This window comes from Silurus meridionalis, chromosome 8 (assembly GCF_014805685.1).
Source record: "Silurus meridionalis isolate SWU-2019-XX chromosome 8, ASM1480568v1, whole genome shotgun sequence".
Taxonomy (NCBI): domain Eukaryota; kingdom Metazoa; phylum Chordata; class Actinopteri; order Siluriformes; family Siluridae; genus Silurus; species Silurus meridionalis.
This window is the reverse complement of record NC_060891.1, coordinates 28,896,879-28,915,946: the sequence shown is the minus strand read 5'-3', so window position 1 is coordinate 28,915,946 and position 19,068 is coordinate 28,896,879. Positions and strand designations below refer to the sequence as shown.

The 19,068-nt window shown below is 41.3% G+C and overlaps 1 protein-coding gene across 1 annotated transcript in view; it reads left to right on the top strand.

Annotated features, from left to right (window-relative positions):
• Window positions 1-5,451: 5,451 nt before the first annotated feature.
• Window positions 5,452-19,068, top strand: part of edaradd (EDAR-associated death domain) — a 27,334-nt gene continuing 13,717 nt past the window's right edge. Inside the window, exon 1 of the mRNA XM_046856673.1 lies at window positions 5,452-5,603. Within this exon, the coding sequence (XP_046712629.1) occupies window positions 5,573-5,603 (31 nt within the window). The 5' untranslated portion in view covers window positions 5,452-5,572. The remainder of the gene's footprint in view (window positions 5,604-19,068) is intronic.

Genomic DNA, 19,068 nt, shown 5'->3' with positions numbered 1-19,068 from the left:
GCTCTTCCTTCATTCTCAAATTATATCTGATCTAAAATAACTCACAGTAACAACCCACAATAACAAACAGTGTAAACATCATACATAAGCAGAAGATCAAAATATCGTAATACCCTGAACATCTGAGGATTTTAACTGCAACTGTAAGACTCAGTAAGAACCTTAAAGGTCTGTAAAGTTGCTCTGTGATCTTACAGTACACTTAATTAGACTTTTTGTTGCACTGGACATTTATATTAAAATACAGAAAAAAAAAATACACATGGTATAAACATTTAATGCTGACAAAAACAATAGAAACTCTCAAAAATGTATAATGGTTGTAAAGTAAAACTGTATGTGGTTTTTAATGGGTCTGTATATCTTTATTTTGTTATGCTTTTCACTAGACCTTGGGCAGATGATAGAGCACATGTTTGTATCTATTAGACAGAATTGGGGACCTTTAGGACACCATAATGTCCCTGAATATATCAGTAAGTGTCTACACTGGATCATCTCAATGCACACCATGGAAAATAGTTGGGCATGGATTAAATAGTTTATAGCTAGAATTTATTTCAGGGTTTTTAAATAGTTTTGGTTTAAATTTTATTACTTCAAAATTAAAAATTAAAAAGATTTTTTTAGATTTTCTGAGGAAATCTGAAGAGGAAAACCAGTTAATTAGCATGTAATACAGGTTTCATCCACACGGTGGCTCTATGTATCCTCCACTTTATCCTTCATAGGTGTGAAACATCTCAGGTCCCTATAAAAACCCAGTACAAGAATGTGTGTCAATGATTGTGTGTGTGTGTGTGTGTGTGTGTGTGTGTTTGTGTGTGTGTGTGTGTGTGTGTGTGTGTGTGTGTGTATGTATGTATGTATGTATGTATGTTTCTAGTGTGTTTGTTTGTAGTGTCACAGCGCCACCTGCTGGATACTAACCCACATTCTGATTTTCCATCCCGTTTAATCATACTCTCTCTCTCTCTCTCTCTCTGAATCTGAAGAGGAAAACCAGTTAATTAGCATGTAATACAGGTTTCATCCACACGGTGGCTCTATGTATCCTCCACTTTATCCTTCATAGGTGTGAAACATCTCAGGTCCCTATAAACACCCAGTACAAGAATGTGTGTCAATGATTGTGTGTGTGTGTGTGTGTGTGTGTGTGTGTGTGTGTGTGTGTGTGTGCGTGTGTGTGTGTGTGTGTGTGTGTCTGTGTGTGTGTGTGTGTGTGTGTGTGTGTGTGTCTGTGTGGTGTGTGTGTGTGTTTGTGTGTCTGTGTGTGTGTGTATGTGTGTGTGTGTGTGTGTGTGTGTGTGTCTGTGATTTTCACAACACACATCGTCTCAAAGCAGCTTTACAGAATGTAACAGTGAAGGTGAATGGTGTGTGTTTATCTCTGATGATCACCATGGAGACTGTGATGAAGGAAAAACTCCCTTAGATGTGATGAGGAAGAAACCTTGAGAGGAACCAGACTCAAAAGCAGAACCTCATCCTCATTTGGGTGACATCAAGAGTGTGATTATAGTCTTTACACACTACAGAACACTGGAGAGTGAGAACTAACATGGAGGAACCTCAGGGTGTCTCGGGATGTGGAGGGAAAGAGAAGCAGTGGAGAGGAATTAGTGTAGCTGCTGTTCATGATATTAACAGCACAAGTTGATAATGTGATGTGATCAGATGTTCTGGAGCACAAGGTTATAAGAGCAATAATGCCTTTTTAACTGAACTATCTGAACTCTTGACTCATCTATGTTCCATATCTCCAAATGTTATCCTTCTGGGTGATTTTAACATTCATATAGATAATACCAGTAATGCAGTTACAAGCGAATATTTATCATGTTTGGATTGCTTTGGTATACAACAATTTAACACACTGCCCACTCACATCAAGGGGCATATTCTTGATCTCGTTTGTTTCTCCGGTATAATACCTTTTAATTGTACTGTTTCTGATCTTTCTATATCAGATCACTTTTTGGTGTCTTTTTGTGCCAAGCTGGCCATCTTTAAGGCAAACCTGTGCCGTCCGATTTCATTTCGGAATATTAAAAACATTGATTTGCCTACTCTTGCTGATGAACTTGCCATCTTCTCCAGTAAATCTGATTTCTCTACTGCTGATGAACTAGTTAAATATTATGATGACGGACTGAAAATGATCTTGGATGAATTCGCACCTGTGAAAACTCGAACTGTTTCATTTGTTTATTCCGCTCCCTGGTTCACACCTGAACTGCGTGAACTTAAAACTAAAGGCCGTAGGTTAGAGCGGCTGTGCGCCAGGACTGGCCTTACTGTTCATAAGGAAATGTATGTTGAACATATTCAAAATTATAAAACTGCACTGACTGAAGCTAAATCTGTTTACTACTCCAACAGAATTGCAGTTAGCAATGGGAACTCTAGGTCTCTTTTTTTGGTGGTAAACAATATTCTAAAACCACCTGATTATTTGCCGTCTGATATGTATTCCACTGACCTGTGCGATCGTTTTTTGACTTTCTTTGCATCTAAGGTTGAGAATGTACATCAGCAAATACTTATTGGTACTCTTCACAATGACTCCTCTCAGTTTATATTGCACTCACCTCCCCATTCTGTTTTCTCTAACTTTACACTACCTACTGCTTCAGAGATAATGGGTCTGATAGGTAAATCTAAATCTTCAACTTGTCAGTTAGACCTCTACCAACCCCTTAGTGAAAGCTTGTTTACCAGCTCTTTTGCCGTTGATTACAAAAATTGTTCATGCTTCACTTAGTTCTGGTCTTGTATCTCCATCTCTTAAATCTGCTATTATTACACCCATACTTAAGAAACCAGGAGGTGACCCATCAAATTTTGACAATTTCCGTCCAATTTCAAATTTACCATTCATCTCCAAGGTAGTGGAAAAGTGTATTGCAATTCAAATTCATGAACATCTCTCCAATAATAACTTGTATGAACAATTCCAATCTGGTTTTCGTCCCCACCACAGCACTGAGACTGCTCTTGTCAAAATAACCAATGATTTGCTGTTGGCAGCCGACTCTGGGCTTTTAACTATACTTGTCCTCCTTGACTTGAGCGCTGCCTTTGATACTGTCTCACATAAGATACTTCTTGACAGGTTAGCTTCCATTGGTATTACTGGCACTGCTCTGTCTTGGTTTATGTCATATTTATCTGGACGCAGTCAGCGTATTCAATTAAAAGGTTTTAGTTCAAGATTATCAACAATCACCACTGGTGTACCCCAGGGCTCTGTTTTGGGCCCGCTTCTTTTTATTATATATATGCTCCCTCTTGGTTACATTTTAAGGAAATATGGTGTTAATTTTCACTGCTATGCGGATGACACCCAACTCTACCTGTCTGCCAAACCCACCGGTTCTTTTCCTCCACCATCCTTAACAAGCTGTCTATCTGAAATTAAAGACTGGCTTTCAGCGAACTTCTTGAAGGTAAATGGCAACAAAACTGAGGCTTTGCTGGTTGGCACTAAATCTGTTATGTCTAAACCTAACTGTTTCTCTCTCACCATTGATAATACCACAATCTGTCCTTCCTCTCAGGTTAAAAGCTTGGGTGTCATCATGGATAGTACACTATCTTTTGAAGCACAAATTAATAATATCACGCGGACTGCATACTTTAATTTGCGGAATATTAACCGTCTTCGTCCCTTTCTTTCAAATAATAATACTGCTGTTCTTATTCACGCACTAGTCACTTCACGTATAGACTACTGCAATGCACTTCTCACAGGTATTCCTTCCAAATTGCTGAATAAACTTCAGATGGTTCAGAACTCCGCAGCCCGTGTTCTCTCTAGAACACCTTATACGGCTCACATCTCTCCGGTTCTTCAGCAATTACACTGGCTTCCAGTAAAGTATAGAGTAGAATTTAAAATCTTGCTACTCACTTATAAGGCACTTCATAATCTTGCACCACAATATCTTACTCAACTTCTTCATGTCTACACTCCTTCACGCGCACTTAGATCTTCATCTTCAATTTCTCTTGTGGCACCTTGGATTCGACTGATTACCATGGGTGCCAGATCTTTTAGTTATGCTGCCCCCCGACTATGGAACTCTCTTCCCCTTGATGTTCGCAATAGCGAGTGCTTGTTGACCTTTAAAAAGCGTCTTAAAACATATCTTTTTATACAGGCCTTTTTATAAAATGTTTTATTGAGATTTAAATGAATCTTACATGCATATGCTTCTGTTGTGTGTTCTGTTTTATGCAATGACCTGTATATTGTCTGTAAGGTGACCTTGGGTGTTTTGAAAGGCGCCATGAAATAAAATGCATTATTATTATTATTATTATAAGGTTATGATGTGATGTGTGTTATGTGTAGAACTCGCTAAAAACATACGTCTTTAATCTACACTTAAACTGGGAGAGTGTGTCTGAGCCCCGAACACTGTCAGGAAGACTATTCCAGAGTTTAGGAGCTAAATGTCAGAATGTTCTACCACCTTTAGTGGACTTTGCTATTCTAGGAACTACTAGAAGTCCAGAGTTTTGAGATCTCAGGGAGCGTGATGGATTGTAGCGTGTTAGAAGACTGGAGAGAAACATGGAGATAAACCATTTAGTGTTTTGTAGGTAAGTAGCAGTAGTTTGTAGTGGATTTGAATCTTAACAGGAAGCCAGTGTAGGGATGAGAAGATTGGGGTTATATGGTGATATTTTCTCGACCTTGTGAGAACTCTGACTGCTGCATTCTGGACTAACTGAAGCTTGTTTATTAATGATGCAGGACATCCACCTAGTAATGCATTACAGTAGTCCAGTCTGGAGGTCATGAACGCATGGATGAGCTTCTCTGCATCAGATATAGACAACATGTTTCTTAGCTTAGAAATATTTCTAAGGTGGAAGAAGGCTCTTTTTGTAACTTGGTTGATGTGATTTTTAAAAGATAAGTTGCTCTAAAATAACTCCCAGGTCTTTTACTGTTGAACTAGTAGTTACAGAACATCCGTCTAAATGCAGGTTGAGATGCTGGAGCTTCTGTGTACTGGTTTTTGGGCTGATGAGCAAAATTACGATTATGTGTGTGTGATGTACATGTGAATATGTAATGTAATATTATCTAAAGTAATTTCAGACTGAACAGAGACTCAGGTGGGGTTTTATCTTTAGTTACAGACTTAAAGACTGAATCGGTTCCTGAACACTCGATTCCCTTTCTCAATCAGATCGCTGCGCACGAATCATTTTGGCTCAAATGACTCTTTAATGGGAATCGACTCTCAGGCATCATCATAAGTGAATGAAACCGCGGATTTATTTAAATGGCTCTTAATTTTGACATAAACACTAAACTATAATAATAATAACAATAATTATTATTGTTATTATTATTATTATTATTATTATTATTATTCATTTTAATTGAAGTGAAATATAAAATGAAAGGAACCGATTCCCCGAGTCAGTGGCGGAAGTGGCGGAAGAGACGGGGTGGGTTGTGCCCTCGCGCCCCGGTGCGGTGTTCTCCTCCTGCAGGAGCGCTGCTCACACTGCAGTGCAGAAGAACTCAGGAGCGGATCTTCTCTGCCTCAGCATGAGTTTCCCGGTGCTGCACGAGCCGCTCGGTGAGTCCAAACCTAGACTTCAGCATTATTCCAGTACCGGCGAACCACGTGACCTCCTTCATTACCGCCTAATGAAGCAGTGCTCATGTTCATCTATAAACTCATTAATGATGAAACATGAAGAACACGTGAGAATGATCAGAGTGTGGAGAGAAACGAATTGGTGTGAAATGTATTAATGATTCCTATTGTGTATGTATAAATATTATATATAAATATTATATATAAAGAAGTTACTGAACTGATTAAACATCTGCCTTAATGCGTTTCTCCAATAATAGTCACACACACGATACACACACACACACGATACACACACACACACACACACACACACACACACACACACACACACACGATAATAATAATAATAATAATAATAATAATAATAATATTATTATTATTATTATTATTATTATTATTATCATTATTATTATTATTATTATTATTATTATCATTATTATTATTATTATCATTATTATTATTATTATTATTATTATTATTATTATTATTATTATTATTATTATTATTATTATAGGATCATCAGAGTGGCATAACACTGCTGATTATTTCTGTATTTAGACTGTAGAAATGATGGTTGTATGATTTGAATGAATAATAATTCTAAATATTTATATAACCTTTACAACATTTCCAAACAAACTTTAACATTTTTGGTATAAAAGTGGAGTAGTGAAGCTGTGTAGTAGTGAAGCTGTGTAGTAGTGAAGCTGTGGAGAAGTGAAGCTGTGGAGAAGTGAAGCTGTGGAGTAGTGAAGCTGTGTAGTAGTGAAGCTGTGTAGTAGTGAAGCTGTGGAGAAGTGAAGCTGTTGAGAAGTGAAGCTGTGTAGTAGTGAAGCTGTGAAGTGAAGCTGTGTAGTAGTGAAGCTGTGGAGAAGTGAAGCTGTGTAGAAGTGAAGCTGTGTAGTAGTGAAGCTGTGTAGAAGTGAAGCTGTGTAGTAGTGAAGCTGTGTAGTAGTGAAGCTGTGTAGAAGTGAAGCTGTGTAGAAGTGAAGCTGTGGAGAAGTGAAGCTGTGTAGAAGTGAAGCTGTGTAGAAGTGAAGCTGTGTAGTAGTGAAGCTGTGGAGAAGTGAAGCTGTGTAGTAGTGAAGCTGTGTAGAAGTGAAGCTGTGGAGAAGTGAAGCCGTGTAGTAGTGAAGCCGTGGAGAAGTGAAGCCGTGTAGTAGTGAAGCCGTGTAGTAGTGAAGCCGTGGAGTAGTGAAGCCGTGTAGAAGTGAAGCTGTGTAGTAGTGAAGCTGTGGAGAAGTGAAGCTGTGTAGTAGTGAAGCTGTGGAGAAGTGAAGCTGTTGAGAAGTGAAGCTGTGGAGAAGTGAAGCTGTGTAGTAGTGAAGCTGTGGAGAAGTGAAGCTGTAGTAGTGAAGCTGTGGAGAAGTGAAGCTGTGTAGAAGTGAAGCTGTGTAGTAGTGAAGCTGTGTAGTGAAGCTGTGTGAAGCTGTGTAGTAGTGAAGCTGTGGAGAGTGAAGCTGTGTAGTGAAGCTGTGAAGTGAAGCTGTGGAGAAGTGAAGCTGTGGAGAAGTGAAGCCGTAGAAGTGAAGCCGTAGTAGTGAAGCCGTGGAGAAGTGAAGCCGTAGTAGTGAAGCCGTGTAGTAGTGAAGCCGTGGAGTAGTGAAGCCGTGTAGAAGTGAAGCTGTGTAGTAGTGAAGCTGTGGAGAAGTGAAGCCGTGTAGTAGTGAAGCCGTGTAGAAGTGAAGCCGTGGAGAAGTGAAGCCGTGTAGTAGTGAAGCTGTGTGTAGTAGTGAAGCCGTAGAAGTGAAGCCGTAGTAGTGAAGCCGTGAGAAGTGAAGCCGTAGTAGTGAAGCTGTGGAGTAGTGAAGCCGTGTAGTAGTGAAGCCGTAGTAGTGAAGCCGCAGTAGTGAAGCTGTGGAGCAGTGAAGCTGTGTAGTAGTGAAGCTGTGTAGTAGTGAAGCTGTGTAGAAGTGAAGCTGTGTAGTAGTGAAGCTGTGTAGAAGTGAAGCTGTGTAGTAGTGAAGCTGTGGAGAAGTGAAGCTGTGTAGTAGTGAAGCTGTGTAGCAGTGAAGCTGTAGAAGTGAAGCTGTGTAGTAGTGAAGCTGTGTAGTAGTGAAGCTGTGTAGAAGTGAGGCTGTGGAGAAGTGAAGCTGTGTAGCAGTGAAGCTGTGGAGAAGTGAAGCTGTGCAGTAGTGAAGCTGTGGAGAAGTGAAGCTGTGTAGTAGTGAAGCTGTGGAGAAGTGAAGCTGTAGTAGTGAAGCTGTGTAGTAGTGAAGCTGTGTAGTAGTGAAGCTATGGAGAAGTGAAGCTGTGTAGTAGTGAAGCTGTGGAGTAGTGAAGCTGTGTAGTAGTGAAGCTGTGGAGAAGTGAAGCTGTGTAGTAGTGAAACTGTGGAGAAGTGAAGCTGTGTAGTAGTGAAGCTGTGGAGAAGTGAAGCTGTGTAGTAGTGAAGCTGTGTAGTAGTGAAGCTGTGTAGTAGTGAAGCTGTGGAGAAGTGAAGCTGTAGTAGTGAAGCTGTGGAGAAGTGAAGCTGTGTGTAGTAGTGAAGCTGTGGAGAAGTGAAGCTGTAGTAGTAAAGCTGTGGAGTAGTAAAGCTGTGTAGTAGTGAAGCTGTGTAGTAGTGAAGCTGTGGAGTAGTGAAGCTGTGGAGTAGTGAAGCTGTGGAGAAGTAAAGCTGTGGAGAAGTGAAGCTGTGTAGTAGTGAAGCTGTGTAGTGAAGCTGTAGAAGTGAGGCTGTGGAGAAGTGAAGCTGTGGAGTAGTGAAGCTGTGGAGTAGTGAAGCTGTGTAGTAGTGAAGCTGTGGAGAAGTGAATCTGTGTAGTAGTGAAGCTGTGTAGTAGTAAAGCTGTGGAGAAGTGAATCTGTGTAGTAGTGAAGCTGTGTAGTAGTAAAGCTGTGGAGAAGTGAAGCTGTGGAGTAGTGAAGCTGTGGAGTATTGAAGCTGTGGAGAAGTGAAGCTGTGTAGTAGTGAAGCTGTGAGAAGTGAAGCTGTAGTGAAGCTGTGTAGTGAGTGAAGCTGTGTAGAGTGAAGCTGTGTAGTAGTCAAGCTGTGGAGAAGTGAAGCTGTGGAGTAGTGAAGCTGTGTAGTAGTGAAGCTGTGGAGAAGTGAAGCTGTGTAGTAGTGAAGCTGTGGAGAAGTGAAGCTGTGGAGAAGTGAAGCTGTGTAGTAGTAAAGCTGTGTAGTGGTGAAGCTGTGTAGTAGTGAAGCTGTGGAGTAGTGAAGCTGTGGAGTAGTGAAGCTGTGGAGAAGTAAAGCTGTGGAGAAGTGAAGCTGTGTAGTAGTGAAGCTGTGTAGAAGTGAAGCTGTGTAGAAGTGAGGCTGTGGAGAAGTGAAGCTGTGGAGTAGTGAAGCTGTGGAGTAGTGAAGCTGTGTAGTAGTGAAGCTGTGGAGAAGTGAATCTGTGTAGTAGTGAAGCTGTGTAGTAAAGCTGTGGAGAAGTGAATCTGTAGTAGTGAAGCTGTGTAGTAGTAAAGCTGTGGAGAAGTGAAGCTGTGGAGTGGTGAAGCTGTGGAGTATTGAAGCTGTGGAGAGTGAAGCTGTGTGTAGTGAAGCTGTGGAGAAGTGAAGCTGTGTAGAGTGAAGCTGTGTAGTAGTGAAGCTGTGTAGTAGTCAAGCTGTGGAGAAGTGAAGCTGTGGAGTAGTGAAGCTGTGTAGCAGTGAAGCTGTGGAGAAGTGAAGCTGTAGCAGTGAAGCTGTGAAGTGAAGCTGTAGCAGTGAAGCTGTAGAAGTGAAGCTGTGGAGAAGTGAAGCTGTGTAGTAGTGAAGCTGTGGAGAAGTGAAGCTGTGTAGTAGTGAAGCTGTGGAGAAGTGAAGCTGTGTAGAAGTGAAGCTGTGTAGTAGTGAAGCTGTGTAGTAGTGAAGCTGTGGAGAAGTGAAGCTGTGTAGTAGTGAAGCTGTGGAGAAGTGAAGCTGTGTAGAAGTGAAGCTGTGGAGAAGTGAAGCTGTGTAGTAGTGAAGCTGTGGAGAAGTGAAGCTGTGTAGTAGTGAAGCTGTGGAGAAGTGAAGCTGTGTAGAAGTGAAGCTGTAGAAGTGAAGTTGTGAAGCAGTGAAGCTGTAGTAGTGAAGCTGTGGAAGTGAAGCTGTGTAGTAGTGAAGCTGTGGAGAATTGAAGCTGTGTAGTAGTGAAGCTGTGGAGAAGTGAAGCTGTGGAGGTGAAGCTGTGTAGCAGTGAAGCTGTGTAGAAGTGAAGCTGTGGAGAAGTGAAGCTGTGTAGAAGTGAAGTTGTGAAGTAGTGAAGCTGTGTGTAGTGAAGCTGTGTAGAAGTGAAGCTGTGTAGTAGTGAAGCTGTGTAGTAGTGAAGCTGTGGAGAAGTAAAGCTGTGGAAGTGAGGCTGTGGAGAAGTGAAGCTGTGGAGTAGTGAAGCTGTGTAGTAGTGAAGCTGTGGAGGTGAAGCTGTGTAGTAGTGAAGCTGTGGAGAAGTGAAGCTGTGTGAAGTGAAGCTGTGTAGTAGTGAAGCTATGGAGAAGTGAAGCTGTGTAGTAGTGAAGCTGTGGAGAAGTGAAGGTGTGTAGTATTGAAGCTGTGGAGAAGTAAAGCTGTGTAGTAGTGAAGCTGTGGAGTGAAGCTGTGTAGTAGTGAAGCTGTGGAGAAGTGAAGCTGTGTAGTAGTGAAGCTGTGTAGAAGTGAAGCTGTGGAGAAGTGAAGCTGTGTAGTAGTGAAGCTGTGGAGAAGTAAAGCTGTGGAGAAGTGAAGCTGTGGAGAAGTGAAGCTGTGTAGTAGTGAAGCTGTGGAGAAGTGAAGCTGTGGAGAAGTGAAGCTGTGTAGTAGTGAAGCTGTGTAGAAGTAAAGCTGTGGAGAAGTGAAGCTGTGGAGTAGTGAAGCTGTGGAGAAGTGAAGCTATGGAGAAGTGAAGCTGTGTAGTAGTGAAGCTGTGTAGAAGTGAAGCTGTGTAGTAGTGAAGCTGTGGAGAAGTGAAGCTGTGGAGAAGTGAAGCTGTAGTAGTGAAGCTGTGTAGAAGTAAAGCTGTGGAGAAGTGAAGCTGTGGAGTAGTGAAGCTGTGGAGAAGTGAAGCTGTGGAGAAGTGAAGCTGTGTAGAATTGAAGCTGTGGAGAGCATATTGTTCTCTGCTCTGGTCCTGAGCATGGGGCAGAGTGATTCCTGGCCTAATGGGCATCGATTACTGATTATTAGTTCTAGTTCGAATGGATCTTGTTTTATATTGTTGCTCAGAAACTACAAAAACAACTGCAAACTCCTCCCTCCTTCCATAAATAATGAATAAACCTCTTCCTTCTCCATGCAGTGATTACACACGTTTTTACAGCGTGTGTTCTGCAGTAACACAGAAATGTGCCTGAAGAATGAATAATACAGAGGGAGAGAATGAAAGAAAGAATACACAACCCTCTGCTGTCTAGACTGAGCACAGAATGATTATAAAGTCTAGCTGAAACCTGAAACCTGAAGTATTCGTCTCTTCATGTCTCAGAACAAAAAAAACACATTTACACTCTGAGGAACAGCAGGTACAGATTCCTTACCTTCACCTTCACCTTCAGAGAACCTCAGCGTTCTACAGTCTTTTATAGTGGTGTAGTGTTCTCTAGTGTTCTGTACTGTTTTATAGTGTTGTAGTGTTCTGTAGTGTTTACTTTATGTTCATTGTGTCTTATTTTTTATTTAAATTTATTTCTTAAGTATTCATTTATTTTTTTAATATATTACTTTAAAATAACATTTTTATTTTATTTTTAATATTTATTTATTTTTTGCTTTACTGGAAAGCGCCTTGTGCTCCTGTTGGTGGTTGTAATGCGCTTTATAAATAAAGTTTGATTGATTGATTGATTGATATAGTGTTGTAGTGTTCTGTAGTATTTAAGGGTTCTGTAGTGTTGTAGTGTTCTGTAGTGTTGCAAGGTTCTGCAGTGTTGTAGTGTTCTGTAGGGTTCTATAGTGTTGTAGGGTTTTGTAGTGTTGTAGTGTTCTGTAGTGTTCTGTAGTATTTAAGGGTTCTGTAGTGTTGTAGTGTTCTGTAGTGTTGTAGGGTTCTGTAGTGTTGTAGGGTTCTGTAGTGTTGTAGGGTTCTGTATTGTTCTGTAGTGTTGTAGGGTTCTGTATTGTTGTAGTGTTCTGTAGGGTTCTGTAGTGTTGTAGTGTTTTGTAGTGTTGTAGTGTTCTGTAGTGTTGTAGGGTTCTGTATTGTTCTGTAGTGTTCTGTAGCATTGTAGGGGTATGTACTGTTGTAGTGTTTTATAGTGTTGTAGGGTTCTGTAGTGTTGTAGTGTTTTATAGTGTTGTAGGGTTTTGTAGTGTTGTAGGGTTCTGTAGTGTTGTAGGGTTCTGTAGTGTTGTAAGGTTTTGTAGTGTTGTAGGGTTCTGTAGTGTTGTAGGGTTCTGTAGTGTTGTAGTGTTTTATAGTGTTGTAGTGTTTTATAGTGTTGTAGGGTTTTGTAGTGTTGTAGGGTTCTGTAGTGTTGTAGGGTTCTGTAGTGTAGGGTTCTGTAGTGTTGTAGTGTTTTATAGTGTTGTAAGGTTTTGTAGTGTTGTAGGGTTCTGTAGTGTTGTAGGGTTTTGTAGTGTTGTAGGGTTCTGTAGTGTTGTAGTGTTTTATAGTGTTGTAGTGTTTTGTAGTGTTGTAGGGTTTTGTAGTGTTGTAGGGTTTTGTAGTGTTGTAGGGTTCTGTAGTGTAGGGTTCTGTAGTGTTGTAGTGTTTTATAGTGTTGTAGGGTTCTGTAGTGTTGTAGGGTTCTGTAGTGTTGTAGGGTTCTGTAGTGTTGTAGTGTTCTGTAGTATTGTAGGGTTCTGTAGTGTTGTAGTGTTTTATAGTGTTGTAGGGTTTTGTAGTGTTGTAGGGTTCTGTAGTGTTGTAGGGTTCTGTAGTGTTGTAGTGTTCTGTAGTGTTGTAGTGTTCTGTAGTGTTGTAGTGTTCTGTAGAGTTGTAGGATTATGTAGTGTTGTAGTGTTCTGTAGAGTTGTAGGATTATGTAGTGTTGTAGTGTTGTAGTGTTCTGTAGTGTTGTAGTGTTCTGTAGAGTTGTAGGATTATGTAGTGTTGTAGGGTTCTGTAGTGTTGTAGGGTTATGTAGTGTTGTAGGGTTATGTAGTGTTGTGGTGTTCTGTAGTGTTGTAGTGTTCTGTAGTGTTGTAGTGTTCTGTAGTGTTGTAGGGTTATGTAGTGTTGTAGTGTTCTGTAGTGTTCTGTAGTGTTCTGTAGTGTGTTCTGTAATGTTGTAGTGTTGTAGGGTTCTGTATTGTTGTAGTGTTGTAGGGTTCTGTATTGTTGTAGTGTTGTAGTTGTAGTGCCTCTGACGCCGTCTGATTAGAGCCAATGGTGCGGAACACTGAACAAACTAAAACCCAGTGACACTGAAAACCCCTGGAGATTGTTTGTCTGTCAGTTTGTGTGTCTCAGGCGGTGAACTCAGATAAGTCAAGTCAAGTTTATTTCTTTTGCGATTTTCACAACAGACATTGTCTCAAAGCAGCTTTACAGAATTTATCAGTGAAGGTGAATGGTGTGTGTTTATCCCTGATGAGCAGCCGTGGAGACTGTGGTGAAGGAAAAACTCCCTTAGATGTAATGAGGAAGAAACCCTGAGAGGAACCAGACTCAAAAGGGGAACCTCATCCTCATTTTGGTGACATCAAGAGTTTGATCATAAATCTTTCAACAATACAGAACACTGGAGAGTGAGAACTAACATGAGCACTGGAGTATAAGATTATAAGTAAATGTTCTTTCTGCAGTCTTATACAGTCTATATGGTTAGTAGCTCCGAGTTTTATGAGCTCAACATTTGTGATCATCACAGATCCAGCATCAGCTTCTCCATGCCAGAGCCTTTAAACACTCCAGGAGGTCCAATGTCCAAACTTCACATGTAGTGGGATCTAATTGGCACTGGTACGTCTCTAGATGGTTCTAGATGTTTGCGAGTTCGGCTTCTTCAAAGATCCACAATCTTCATGAGGTGGGACGTGACTGGAGCTGGAGCAACCTCAGGAAGCCTCGGGATGGGGAGAGAAAGAGAAGCAGTGGAGAGAAATTAGCGTAGCTGCTGTTCATGATATTAACAGCACAAGTTGATAATGTGATGTGATCAGATGTTCTGGAGCACAAGGTTATGATGTGATGTGTGTTATGTGTAGAACTCGCTAAAAACATACGTCTTTAATCTACACTTAAACTGGGAGAGTGTGTCTGAACCCCGAACACTGTCAGGAAGACTATTCCAGAGTTTAGGAGCTAAATGTGAGAATGTTCTACCACCTTTAGTGGACTTTGCTATTCTAGGAACTACTAGAAGTCCAGAGTTTTGAGATCTCAGGGAGCGTGATGGATTGTAGCGTGTTAGAAGACTGGAGAGATACATGGAGATAAACCATTTAGTGCTTTATAACTGAGAAGCAGTAGTTTGTAGTGGATTTGAAACTTAACAGGAAGCCAGTGTAGGGACAAGAAGATCGGGGTTATATGATCATATTTTCTTGACCTTGTGAGAACTCTGACTGCTGCATTCTGAACTAACTGAAGCTTGTTTATTAATGACGCAGGACATCCACCTAGTAATGCATTACAGTAGTCCAGTCTGGAGGTCATGAACGCATGGACGAGCTTCTTTGCATCAGATATAGACATCATGTTTCTTAGCTTAGAAATATTTCTAAGGTGGAAGAAGGCTGTTTTTGTAACTTGGTTGATGTGATTTTTAAAAGATAAGTTGCTCTAAAATAACTCCCAGGTCTTTTACTGTTGAACTAGTAGTTACAGAACATCCGTCTAAATGCAGGTTGAGATGCTGACTGGAGCTTCTGTGTACTGGTTTTTGGGCCGATGAGCAAAATCTCCGTCTTATCAGAATTTAATAGTAGAAAGTTATGAGTCATCCAGTCTTTTATTTCTTTAACACACTCAGTTATGCGAGCTAATTGAGCGTATCGACTGGTTTTGATGAGATATATAGCTGGGTATCATCAGCGTAACAGTGGAAGCTAATTCCATGCCTTCTAATAATATTTCCTAAGGGAAGAATGTATATTGTGAAAAGCAGGGGTCCTAGAACTGAACCTTGTGGCACGCCATATTTTACTAGCATTAGTCTGGAAAACTCTCCATTTAAGTCTACGAAATGGTAACAATCAGACAGGTAGGATTTAAACCAGCTTAATGCCTGTTCCTGAATGCAGATGTAATTCTGTAAGCGATCTAGGAGGAGATCATTGTCTATAGTGTCGAACGCAGCACTAAGATCTAGTAAAACTAACAGCGAGATGAAGCTTTGGTCTAAAGCTAAAAACAGGTCATTAGTGATTTTAACTAGAGCAGTTTCTGTGCTATGATGGGGCCTAAAACCTGACTGAAACTCTTCAAAGATATTGTTCTCTTGTAAGTAGGAACAGAACTGGGCAGCGACAATCTTTTCTAAAATCTTACACATAAATGGCAGATTTGAAATGGGTCTGTAATTTGATTTACGTGTTTGGATCCAGATTAGGTTTTTTAATGAGGGGCTTAATAACCGCTAGCTTGAGGGGTTTAGGGACGTGACCTAAAGATAGTGAGGAGTTAATAATATTCAGAAGAGACTCACCAGCTGTATGGAACACTTCCTTTTGTAGATTTGTTGGAATGGGATCTAACTGACATGTTGTTGATTTAGCTTTGATAATAACATTATACAGCTCTTCCTGTCCTGTACATGTAAAACAGTGGAGTTGTGGAGTTGTAGGTGAGATAATGTCAGGAGATGCTGTCAGAGGTTGGACCGCCGCAATTGTTTTTCTAGGAAGTGTGATGATATTTGTGTGTGTAATGCATGTGTTCTCGAGGGTCTTCAGGCTTATGGATGAGCTCAGTGTGTATGAAGGAGTGAAAAAATTCATAATTCACACAAACTGAATGGATAAGTGTTACAGAACCAGATCTCATTTTCTGTAATCATGAAAAAAGTTGTGTTTCTTCTTTGTCTCTGCTATAACTGAGTGGATATGGGTGGCCGTGTGTGTGTGTGTGTGTGTGTGTGTGTGTGTGTGTGTGTGTGTGTGTGTGCAGCCCTGCAGTCGTACATTATGATGTGGTTTTCATTTCATCTCCTCAAGTTAATCCTGAACATGCACCTACATGCCACCTGCATTCTCTCCACTGAAACACCTCCCTGAAACAACCGCGGCCTGATCAGACACCTCCATCCACCTGAGACGCCTTTACATTTCAAAGTGTGTGTGTGTGTGTGTGTGTGTGTGTGTGTGTGTGTGTGCGTCTACTGTTAAAACTGTGCAGGAAAAAGTAAATAGAGAAGTTCAATACGAGTCATTAGAAGAAATGTTGAGCTAATTATCATAATCAATAACCCCCTCCTATTCATTTGCCTATAAGTAGAGTAGAACAGAATATACTCACACATACACACGCACGCAAACACACACTCATACACACAGACACACACACAAACACACACACACACTCTAAAACATACAAACACAAGCACACAAACACACACTTATTTTCGGCTTCTCCCATTAGGGGGAGCCACAGCGGATCATCCGTCTCCATACCCCCTGTACTCTACATCTGCCTCTTTCACACCAACTACCTGCATGTCTTCCCTCACCACATCCATAAACCTCCTCCTTGGTCTTCCTCTTTTTCCCCTTCCTGGTGGCTCCATCCTCAGCATTCTCCTACTGATATACCCCATGTCCCTCCTCTGCACATGTCCAAACCACCTTATTCTCACCTCCCTCACCTTGTCTCCAAAACGTCCTACATGCGCTGTCCCTCTAATAAACTCATTTCTAATCCTGTCCACCGTCGTCACTCCCAACGAAAACCTTAACATCTTCAGCTCTGCTACCTCCAGCTCCACCTCCACCTCCTGTCTTTTACTCAATGCCACTGTCTCTAATCCATACAACATCTCAGGTCTCACCACAGTCCTATAAACTTTCCCTTTCACTCTCACAGATACTCTTCTATCACAAATCACTCCTGCTGTCACTCTTCTTCACCCACTCCACCCTGCCTGCACTCTTTTCTTCACTTCTCCAACACACTCTCCATTACTTTGCACTGTTGACCCCAGGTACCTGAACTCCTCCACCTTCTCCACCTCTTCTCCCTGCAACCGCACCCCTCCACTGCCCTCCCTCTCATTCACACACATGTACTCTGTCTTACTCCTACTGACTTTTATTCCCCTTCTCTCCAGCATGTACCTCCACCTCTCCAGGATCTTCTCCACCTGCTCACTACTCTCACCACTAATCACAATATCATCCACAAACATCATAGTCCACAGAGACTCGTGTCTGACCTCGTCCTTTAATCTGTCCATCACCACTGCAAACAGGAAAGGGCTCAGAGCCGATCCTTGATGCAGTCCAACCTCCACCCTGAACCAGTCTGTCGTTCCTACTGCACACTTCACTGCTGTCACACTGTCCTCATACATGTCCTGCACCACCCTCACATACTTCTCTGACACACCAGACTTCCTCATACAATACCACAACTCCTCTCTCCACCCTGTCGACGCTTTCTAAATCCACAAACACACAATGCAGCTCCTTCTGACCTTCTCTATACTTCTCCATCAACATTCTCAAAGCAAATAATGTGTCTGTGGTGCTCTTCCTCGCCATGAAACCATACTGCTGCTCACAGATGGTCACCTCTTCTCTCAGTCTGGCTTCCACTACTCTTTCCCATAACTTCATGGTGTGACTGATCAACTTTATACCCCTGTAGTTACTGCAGGTCTGCACATCTCCCTTATTCTTAAAGATCAGTACCAGCACACTCCTTCTCCATTCCTCAGGCATCTCCTCACCTACTAACATCCTGTTAAACAATCTGGTTAAAAACTCCACTGCATCTCTCCTACACATCTCCATGCTTCTACCGGTATGTCATCTGGTCCAACAGACTTTCCACTCTTCATCCTTCTGGACATGTTCAGAGGAGGAACATGGGGTATATCAATAGGAGAATGCTGATGATTGGTACACCAGGAAGGAGGAAAAGTGGAAGAACAAGGAGGAGGTTTATGGATGTGAGGGAAGACATGCAGGTAGTTGGGTTGAAAGAGGCAGATGTGGAGGACAGGGGGGTATGGAGACGGATGATCTGCTGTGGTGCCCCCTAATGGGAGAAGCTGAAAGAAGAAGAGATCTCTTCTTCACTGCTCTCACTTCCTCCTTACTAATCCTATCCACTTCCTGCTTCACCATCTCCACATCATCCAACGTTCTCTCTCTCTTATTTTCCTCGTTCTTCAGCTGCTCAAAATACTTCCTCCATCTTCTCAACACACTTTTCTCACTAGTCAACACATTTTCATCTCCATCCTTTATTGCTCTAACTTGCAATATTTGTCTAATAACATGACAAAAACATAAGAATGTAAATAAAACACAACCTACTCACCAGAGATACAGACTCATAATGTGCAGCGCCCCCCAGAGGCTGTAATCCACTGGTACCGCTCGTATTCACTGGTCTAGAAGTGGAGATCAAACCCCCTTTCCCGGGCTGAGCTAGCTTCAGGGTTGGTGACCTCCTCACCATGTCTCGCGTTTCTTCACAATGGATTTTTAAGTGTCTGAGACCAAATCAATTTCTCTTCCTCTGTAGGTATAAAAAAGTCTAACTCAGATGTACGAACGTGTGCAGAGCTACACACGTGTTTTACCAGTCGAACTCGACTGTAACAGTTTCCCTCTGACCAACCAATCAGAGGACAGAACAATACTGACGCTATTCTGGGCCAGTGATCTGCTCTGTGAGGAGAATCTGAAATCTGATTGGTTAAAGAAACAGAGCTGTTGGTAATATTCTCTATGGTAAAAGTCCAGCAGTACTGATTCTGAAGGCTCTGAGCAGATTAGATTCACATGGCAGCACATAGAGGCTGAAATCTGATTGGACAAAAAATCTACCATCCACATACACGTACTGAAGCAGTGCAGCCGAGAGAAACACTACCACATGAAGAGAAGAAACTGATTAATAAATTAATACAATTTCATGGAACAAATATTAGAATTTAGGTTGTAGCCACCACATCTCACTTGCTCGTTAGGGATAAATATATACATTTAAACAGTCTCTGTGAATTTCTGTAAAGCTCGAAACTTGACCTTGATGTAACCTTGACCCTGTTTGAATCATTTGTTATTCTGCAGGTATGATGATAACTCCATGTGTGTGCATATAAATCCTAAAAAAATTTCAACCAAACACTCCTTAGATCTCACACTCTTGGAAAATCTTGGACAAACTCAAAACCATAATGCAAGTACTAGGAGGACAGAAAGCGATGTTTCAGCACCTAACAGTAAAAGGAGCAGGAAATCCATGATGAAGATGGTCCTTGATGATGATGATGATGATGATGATGATGGTGGTGGAGGAACTTGAACGATATGTAGAGAATAGAGGACTCAATCTCAATGCTGATGAAACACATCTGAATTATTTTTATTACATTTACATTTGTGGCATTTAGCAGACGCCTATAGATTATTAATGGCACAGATAAGATTATTAATGTCTCA